Below are 9,857 nucleotides of genomic sequence, written 5' to 3' on the forward strand. Positions count from 1 at the left end.
CATTCTGTGATTCTATGACCTCCCAAAGCAAGAGGCTGCCTGCAAAGCTCTGCCTACAACTTACAAAATGGCACGAGGGGCAAACAAGGACACACAGAAGATGGGGGCGGCAGTGGCTGGAGGGGGGGAAGGGGGAAAGTAACTCTGTGGTCACAAGGTGAGGACCTAGAAGTGGAGCTGCTGAGTTTCAGGCACCAGACACGACAGATCTGTGCAGCAGAGGCTAGAACCAAAGCACGGTTAACCCTGAATCTCTTCCACACTGACCTCATACAGATGTGGTTACAGAGAAGACACCAAGGTCACGGGTTCGATTCCCGCTCGTGCCCATGTGTTGCCTGATCTAGTCGAGAGGTGGCGTCCCTGCCCATGACAGGGAGGTTGGATTAAATGATCTCTAAGGTCCCTTCCAACCTAGGCCGTTCTATGATTCTGTGATTCTAAACCAGCTGTCAGCTAGCCAGTGGCATTAAACCTAACAGAGAAATCCCCAAACACAGCGGATAAACAAGACTGAACGACACAGCAAGCCTGTACAATTCCGGAGCACACAGACCATCAGCCTGCAGAAACCACCAAGATCATGCAGGCACCATCCCCGGATGCAGCCCAAGGTGGAAGCAGAGACCTAAGCTCCCTCTGCTCCCACCTGCCCGTTTGCCAAAGGCCAGTTTGAGCCAGACTGGGCAAGGAGAAGACTACTTTGTTTCCCCCAATGTCTGGTGAAAGATGAATTAGTTGCTTTATAACTGCACCACAAGCACATTGGCGCTATTACTGGGAAGCACAGCCAAAGCTGGCCGTCCTGTGAGAATGAACCTCGGTTTTTTTGTACACCACGTTCACCCATGACATTAGGGAAAGTCTGACAAGTTGTTATTCGAACACAAATAAGACCTGCTAACTGCTGATTTCATCTATACAGGGTTTAAAGGCTTTGAGGAGGCCACAGAGCAACTCCATAAACTACCAAGCGCTCCTTAAATCAAGCTTTCTCATTCCACTGCACCTGGCGCTTAGTTAACTGATTCCGGCTTTGGTAACAAATTTTCCTTTGAAATCTCAAAGAACCAAGACCACTCTATCTCCTTCTTAACAACACCTGCCTTAGGTGCACAGAAAGTAACTCTGATTACTAGCGGAAAGGAGACCTCTGTGTCCCGGTCCCTTTCCTGTGACACGCAGCCTCGCTAAGTGCCTTGCTGAGGGCTGTCTCTCGTACCTGGCCATAAATTCGGTTGGGTTTCTTTCCTCGGCAGCTGAGCAGAGCCCATCTCTTGTATTTGACGTTGCAGACGTGGACGTCGTTGCCGTTGCTTTCCCCAAAGGGGATCCCGGTGCCCCCGAACACGAGCAGGTTGTTGCCGTGCAATACAACTAGGAGAGAGAGACGGAGCAGAGATATTTATTGCTGTGAGATGCAGTGAAACAGAACCACCCTCTGCTCTGGAGACCGTAGAACGTTGGATATCGGTCCAATACCCTACGACTCACGTGATGCATTTATGGCTTTGAAATGCTCTCAAGGAGAAAGGATGCAAGCTAAAACCATGGTAACCAAAGGCCTACTTTTAAAAACAGCTAGTGAACAAGGAGATCTATTTTTGGATGCTTTGAGATGTCTGATCGCACCGAGCACCTAGCTGCCGAGAGTGCAGGTGCCTTGGAACTATCCAGCTGGTTCTGGGGACGTGGTTTAGCAGCTAACTTGGTAGGGTTGGGTTGATGGTCGCACATGATGACCTTAAAGGCCTTTTCCAAACCAAACTACTCTATGATTCTACGATAAGCACCTGGAGACTACCTCTTGCTTTTCAAATTTTTTCTTTCCCTCTGCCTCAACCCGATTGAGAACGGAAAGAAGAAACACCCAAAGACCCTAAACTCAAGGCCTACTTGCAGAATAGTTGGAAACAGGATCCAGATTTCCCAGTTCTTGGCCGCTTTTACATTCTGCCAGGGACACTGATTAAAATAGCTTCGGGACTAGGCATACAGGAATTGAATTTCCATACGTACGTGACATGGAGGCTAGTTCCCTGGGCATGTAGCCTTCAGTGCCCATCTGGTGCCAGGTGTCTGTAGCGAAGTTGTAACGCCAGAGTTCCCTGAAGAGCGGGTAATCTTCATTCTCTGGCCCACCGGATTCATCGTAGTCAGGGTTGTAGCCTCCAAACACGTACAAGTTGGCGTTATCTGCCACGCAACGATGGCCACTTCTTGCTGGTGGAGATCTATGGCCTAGAGCAAAACGAGAAGGTAAAAGGGCTTCAGGGAAATGTCACAAGATGAGCTGAGTTTGTGTCTGAGGGTCAGGACTACACGTGTTGCCACGGCCATCCGATGAGAGCGGCTGGTGTTTGGCCACACGGAAGCAGGGCTGCAGCCAGGAGGAAAGGGCTCAATAATGACAGTTTCACTCCTCCGAACAGGAACCCGGAGAGCCTCTGCCTCTCACCATCTCGTTCACGCCCACTCGAAACCCTGGACCACACCTGCCCGAGGAGACATGCCTGCAGCTTGATGCAAGCCAAGCCTTCCACCAAAGCTATTTCTGAGATTTCTTACAAATTTTCCCCTTCTGTCACTCTGTACGGCAGATTTCACTCAGGAAACAGTTCCAAAACATTTATATTTAAAGCTGCCCAGTTAGAACAACGAAGAAGTGATTTTCTCTCCTTCCTACATAAAGCTTCTCTCTATTTCCTCTCTTTGGCTCCTGGCACCTTGTATCTCAAGAAAGCTCTTTCACCTTGGGACCCGCCACGGCTTCGTAAACATTGATCAAGGCAGGTCTGACACAGAGAGTAAAATCCACTCAGAGATAAAGGCATTTGCACGGGGTAGGAGCGCAGCAGGGAACCCATCTGAGATCCTGCAGCTTGAGCTTGACAGCTTCTCAGAAATGTATCAGAAATGGTGTGACCAGCGGGAGGAGGGAGGTGATCATTCCCCTGTACTCGGCACTCGTGAGACCTCACCTCGAGTACTGTGTCCAGTTTTGGTCACCACAGTACAAGAACCCATCGAGGTGCTGGAGCGGGTGCAGAGAAGGGCAACAAGGCTTGTGAGAGGTCTGGCAAACAGGCCCTGTGAAGAGCAGCTGAGGGAACTGGGTTTGTTCAGTCTGGGGAAGAGGAGGCTGAGAGGAGACCTTATTGCCCTCTACAACTACCTAAAAGGAGGCTGGAGTGAGGCTGGTGCTGGTCTCTTCTCTCTAATTACTAATGACAGGACAAGGGGAAACGGCCTCAAGTTGCGTCAGGGTAGGTTTAGATTGGATATTCGGGGGAAGTTCTTTACTGAACGAGTGGTGAGGCACTGGAACAGGCTGCCCAGGGAGGTGGTGGAGTCACCAACCCTGGAGGTGTTTAAAAAAAAAGTAGATCTAGCACTTGAGGCTCTGGTGTAGTGGTTGGGTGTGCTGGGATGAAGGTCGGACTAGATGATCTTCAGAGGTCCCTTCCAACCCCCAACATTCTGTGATTCTGTGATTCTCAAAAGGAAGGTCTCTGCCTACACACCTTCTTCCCTAAAGCCAATGGAATTAAAAGCAAGGAGGACAATTCCAGCTCAGACCACCACTGGAACAGACAAGAAGAGCGATTCAGTCCAGGAAAACCTGAAGAGCAATATTCCTGTTGGGTGACAGCAACTGACAAGTGATCAAAAAGTAATTCCGAGCTTGCGTGACTCCAACGCAGAGCAAAAGGCAAGCCCGGCGCCAGAGGTGGATGTTTTAATCCGATGAGACGTAGAACCGCATAACGAATGAGAAAGATGAAAGGAACAGAAAACGAACAGGTCCCTGAATACAGGAGCTGTTTGTGAGACTCATGTAGAACATCCAAGGCTTCAAAAATATGTTGTTCCGTACAACAGCGTTTTGGTGAGAGCAACTCTAAGCTTCCTCTTGAGAAGGATACATAATAGTCCCCTAAAATGTAGAATTTCAGTGTGTAATCATCACTCCTTCAAGCACATCCTCTGCTTGTTGCACCTCAAGACAGGTCCGCTTTGGTTCAGGTGACAATGAAGAGCAAATAAAAAAAAAAAAATCAAAATATTATCCCTGAAGGCCCCTCACCCAAACAAACCAGCTCTCTTCACTACCCACCTGCTCTCACAGCTCTTTTACAGACTTTTAGGATGGAACAAGACCCAGGGAAGCATCTAATTAGGATCCATTTCCTCTCAGAGCCTGTTACAATTATCAGCAGTGAATCAGACACGTGGAGCAACAACAAATGAGGCATCAAGCACCTTTCCTCCAGGAAAGGCGAAATAAATGATTTGTCCAGACTGAATAATGAATTTTAACTCAGGACAAGCAGCTTTGCTTAATCATGTTCTCTGTTTGCTGCTGCCTGAAGCTCTGACTCTTGTCCAAATTTAAGCTGCTCCGCGGGGTTCAGACAAACTCCTTGTGGCTACATTTTGACAGATCTGGGTTGTTTCCAGGAATAATTGTGTCTCGCAGCAATCCCCACTTCCAAAACTAATAAGCGCTGGCTGAAAGAGAGGGGAAGAAAGCAAAGGAATTAATGGAAAAATCTGTAGGCTTTGGCCTGGCTCCCCAGAGAGCGCGGGGCTACGGGGCCGCCGGCGTTAGCGCCCACGAAGGGTGGACGTTACACAAACCAACCGCATCGGCCGGGAAGCGACCAGCCCCAGCACCGGGACTAAACCGTTAAACAAATAGGACGTGCTTTAGAGGTGATTCACAAAGGGGAAGAGAAACATCCAGCCCTTTGGGCTTTTTTCTTTTCAACCCCCGGAACTATCTGAAGAGTCGGACTCGTTTTGAAGCGAACGCGTTGCCAACGTATTTACGATCGAGGTAATCGCTCAGGCTCTTATAATCGGAGATATTTCGAGGGGGCAATTCAACTGATTGAGAATATCCCATGGCAGGAGGTTGAAACGAGATGGTCTTTAAGGTCCCTTCCAACCCAAACCACTCTGTGATTCTACAATCAGTTCCAGCGGAGGCTGGGAGCACCGATGCTCACATTTCACAGGGCAGTGAGGATTTCATTCCATCACCCACTGAATTTAAAAGGTGTCAGGGAATGAGGAGGTCAAATATGACATTAGCTGTAGGGCCTACTTCTCTCTAGTTGTAACACTTGCCGTGAGAATTTTCCAGAGGGAAGAGAGAAGAATAAGGCTGAGTTTTACATAAAGCCAAGAGACTGAAGAGCAAGAGGCATAATTCAACGGAAAGAAATTAAAAAACCAAGCCCAAGGAGGCCTTCTCTGTCATTCGCCTCTCAAAACTCAAAAGGGAAGACACCTGACTTTGCCATGAAGCCCCAGAACATCCAAGTTTCAAGGATGTTGCGCACTGCAGGAAGAAATTTTTCACTCAGTACCCACCCGTTGTCAGAAGCTAGGGATGAAGAGCGCCTGAAGGAGCTGGGGCTGTTGAGTTGGAAGAAGAGGAGGCTGAGGGGAGCCCTCATCGCTCTGCAACTGCCTGACAGGACATTGTGGAGAGGTTGGGGCTGGTCTCTTCTCACGGGGAATGAGCGATAGAACCAGAGGGAACGGCTGCAAACTGCAACAGGGCAGGGTCACCCTAGGCAGGAGGAAAGATTTTTCCACAGAAAGAGTGGTCAGAGCTTGGCACAGGCTGCCCAGGGAGGGGGTTGAGTCCCCGCCCCTGGAGGTGTTTAAAGGCCGTTGAGGTGTGGGGCTGGGGGAGATGGTTTAGGGGTGAGCTGTGCAGAGTAGGGTCAGTGGTTGGACTCGATGAGCCCAGGGGGCTTTTCCATCCTGAAGGAGTCTGTGATTCTGTCTTCGCAGCAGAGCCAGCAGGAGAAAGGATGCTTGTCCCTGGTCATAACTGAGCTGCTCAGGGGAAATCCACCATCCTCAGCATCAAGCTGATGAGAGTGGCCAAAATGCTTCACCCCACCGGTGCCTGCTCTGCGGGTGATGACTCCAGGGAAAGGAGAGCTGGAAATGCCCAACCCAAGCGAGGTTCCCACAAGCACAAGCCACTTCATTTCACTCTGCTCCAGAATAACAGATTTTCTGCTCTATTCACGCAGACCCCAGCTGCATCTGCTCAACGCTGTGCTCCACACGCAAGGACTGACTTCTCCCCAAAGGCTTCACATTTCCATCCCGCTGTTTTTAAGCTGTGCTCTTCACTAACCCCTTTGTCTCAGCGGACTGGATCCTCCTGCTTGCAGAGGCCCAGAGAAGATGACATATCTACCCACAAAACAGGAAAAGGAAAAAGTTATCCAATACATCTTCGATTCACCTACGCAAGCACTCTCCAAACGTGCCAATGAACTGAAGAGTGTTAAACTGAGTTCAACTGTCACCAAACCCGTCTTATTCAGAATTGAAGTGACCTTAATTCACCTTGAAAGAAAGTCTTAGAGAAAGGTTTCTCTAGTTATGCCTTTAAAAAGAAGAGACCTGTAAAAGCTGCGTCTACTTACGAGTTAATTCGGATTAGTTTCTTCAGCAGACAAGCTCTGCGACTTTCACCTCCAATGAAGAGCTGCATTCCCATTTGATTACGCTCCATCAGGTGATTCGCATCTCCTACTGAAATCCTTCGCCTAACTTTTGGATCTCCAGCATCAGCGATGCACGAGTTACACGGGCGCAAACTTTAGAAGGAGCAGAAGGTGAAAACACCCAAGGGTTTAAGAACTTCCTCCTCTAGTCAGCAAAGCCCATCTCCCCAAGAGCTGGACCTGGCACAGATAAAAGAAGTGCTTAACACCAAAGGAAGCACAGCAAGGCACTGTCATCAGGAAAAGCTGCAAGTCACCGGGCCCTGCTGGGAATTCCTCGACACTGGACACAGAAAGCAGCAGCACGATGTGCCGAGTCAAGACAGCTCTGCTGGCAAGAGGTCGCAAAGCCAGTCCTAGGAAACGCTTTAAAAGTGGACAGGTGTCATTTGGAAAGCCCTTGCTTGCCCAGTTGAAGAGGAAGGAAGGATGGGAAGGTGCATTTGCAAGGAGACTCCTTTTCCTTGATCATGAGGGCAGAAACAGAAACAATAAGACTTCCAGAGAACAAGAAGCTCCGCAAATGGAATGAAGTCGAAACAGCGCGACAGGGAGATAATTAAGGCAAGTCCTAATTTAAGACTAAGCCACCTGATAGAAACTCGCTTGCTGGGTACACGCCGACCTGTTAACACCCTGTTAAAGTCACCCTTTTCAAGTGATTCATCGAGTGGCTTCAGAGGGAGCTGCTCAGATGGCCCAGATTGACTTTGTTAAAGTGGATTCCTAACTGAATCCCTCTCCTGCAGGAGGTGTTATTAGGAGAGGAGAGTAAGCGAAAAGGCAGCAGGAAGATCTGTTCCCGAGTTCCCTGATGTGACACAGCACAGCAACCAACACACGAGACATTCGTTTTCCTACCTGTCCAAAACCTTGGAATACAGAATAGGTCTCGGATGAGGAGAAAACAGAGATGTTCATGAAGAAAATGTAAAGAAACCCTTTAGTTTGGAGGAGAAAGCATGATGGTCCTGAATGGTTTCCAACAGGACTCCCATTAAAACGTCCCTCTTACAGGAAGGACGAAGCTGAATTACACCTCCTGCTCCACAAATACCGTTCCTATTCTGACTAACACAAGCTGAAAAGTTTATTAACCTCCAACTCTTGGGCCTTGACAGCTCCAGAATCCTATGGAAGGCAGCACGCCCAGAACCACAGAACGTGCTGACAGCTACGCTCAAGTCAACGCTGTGGTCAATGGCTCAATGTCTACGTGGAGACTCGTGACAAGTGGAGTTCCTCAGGGGTTTTTTCTGGGCCCAGATATTCAACATCTTTGTCAGCGACATGGACAATGGCATTAAGGGCACCCTCAGCGAGTTTGCCAACAACACCGAGCTGTGTGGGGTGGTGGACTCACCTGAGGGCAGGGATACCATCCAGAGGGACCTGGACAGGCTGAAGAAATGAGCCAGGTCAAACTGCGTGAGGTTCAACAAGTCAAAGTGCAAAGTCCTGCACCTGGGTCGGGCTAATCCCAGGCACAAACACAAACTGGGCACAGAGTGGGTTGAGAGTAGCCCTGAAGAGAAGGATTTGGGGGTGTTGATAGATGAGAAGCTCAACATGAGCCGGCAGGGTGCTCCTGCAGCCCAGAAGGGCAACAGGAACTTTCTGTAATTCAGTGGCTTGGGATGGTTCAGGAAGCACGTCACAGGTGCGCTCCCATTTTGGATGGACCCTTAGTGGTCCTTTAAGGCTGAAAGGATAAAGAGGCAAAGCTTTAAAATCAACCCCTGTGGCTTGGAGTCTGCTGACCTCGCCGTGGAAAAGGGTTTTTTGCACCTTCCTGGGCGCTCAGAGGAGCCGGCGAGAGGTAATTCCTGAGCATCAGCCTCTCAAAAGATCTACGCACCCAACATCATCTCACACAGGTGACTCGAGCCTGGAGTTCAGGGTTTCCACACGCAGGTGAGATTCGAGGTCAGAAGAAACACTCGGCTTCTAATCCTCCAGAGGAGAAGCTTATCCAGTAAAAGCTGCCGATATTTCTAAATCTCAAAAACAAGCGAGCATTTTGAGTTTTTCCCACCAAGATGCAATCGGAAAAAGCCCCAAAACTTTACAGGTGCAGCTTGTTTTTTATCAACGTACCAAGCCTCTAAATTCTTGAAATACTTGAGAATTAGGAAAAATTTAAAAAGAAAGGCTTACAGATTCATATTGCTAAACAAAGCTTGTTTCAAACTCACAAAATGCCTTTTATTAAGATGATGGCAGCTCACCCATAGGCTCATGATGGCCATCCAAATGTTTACAACCGACAGCACACGCCCTTTTGTAAGGTAGCTAATTAGAGCATCACCTCAACCACACCACACCAGGTCACCAAAACGGGACAAGTTCAACAAAATTTCTCCAAAGAACAGCTCTCGGTGTCCACAACCCACAGCACGGCAGCTGCGTTTTCATCTCCAACGCGTTTTAATACCCTGAATTTTCACTCTGGTTAAATATTTGCATCTAGAGAGATGTTCTTCCTAGAACTACAGGGCTATTTGCTGTTTTCATATTTACTGATGAAACCTACTTGCACATATGGTCATGAATCCTCTTCATTTCATGCACGGCTCAATCCCAAATTTGAAGACTACGCTAAAGTATTTCAAATCAAGCTCTTCTTTCCTTCTCCTCCAGAGCACCTGGAACAAAGCCCGCTTTTATTTATTCCTGGAGCATACCCAACAGATACGCAGGTGGAGCCTCAAACACCTCCCAGAAGAGCAAGCCCCTCCCAGAAGAGCAAGCCCAGCACCAGCCTTTCTAAGCTCCCTTTTTGCTCAACCTCTTTTTCCTCAGGATATCCACCAGAGGGTCATCTGCAAAGTCAAGGGTGGGAGAAGTCACCACGACAAAACTCACCATGAGATCCCGCAGAAGGGAAGGGTGATTTTATTTTTCATAAAACATTCAAATAAGCTGGTTCTGGCTGCTCATACCCACAAGCACCGAGTATATCCAGGTGATCCGGCCAGGATCACTCACATACTGCCCGGAGGACGAAAGGACGACAACTGCCAAATCTTCGCTGCGATTCCCGCGTCGTTCTTCATTTAGGACGCGTGAGTTTTGCTGCTTCCAGGAAGTTTAGGCCTACTGTCTGCGTTTCCTCATTTTTGAGTTTCTTCACATTCTTCCCGTCAGGCTAACAGGAAAAGGAAGAGCACGGGCACCGAGCTGCAACCGCGTCGGCTTCGTCTGGTTTATCAGGGTGCGGGGTCTTCCGCTCGCAAGACTTACCCCCCAAAATGCTGACTCTTCCCATCTCTCTGTGATCTTCAAAGCTTCTAATCCCCCGCACAAGGCGTATATTAT

The 9,857-nt window shown here is 48.8% G+C and overlaps 1 protein-coding gene across 1 annotated transcript; it reads right to left on the bottom strand.

Annotated features, from left to right (window-relative positions):
- Window positions 1-1,222: 1,222 nt before the first annotated feature.
- On the bottom strand, window positions 1,223-7,831 carry LOC104276321 (kelch domain-containing protein 10-like; the record flags this gene model as incomplete). The annotated part of the gene is made up of 3 exons (XM_009872591.1): window positions 7,756-7,831; window positions 2,020-2,241; window positions 1,223-1,377 (listed from the first exon to the last, which is right to left on the bottom strand). Coding segments are annotated over exons 1-3 (453 nt in total), but the record flags the coding sequence as incomplete, so codon positions are not given.
- Between the last annotated feature and the right edge of the window lie 2,026 nt (window positions 7,832-9,857).

This window comes from Apaloderma vittatum, unplaced genomic scaffold (assembly GCF_000703405.1).
Source record: "Apaloderma vittatum isolate BGI_N311 unplaced genomic scaffold, ASM70340v1 scaffold13647, whole genome shotgun sequence".
NCBI lineage: Eukaryota > Metazoa > Chordata > Aves > Trogoniformes > Trogonidae > Apaloderma > Apaloderma vittatum.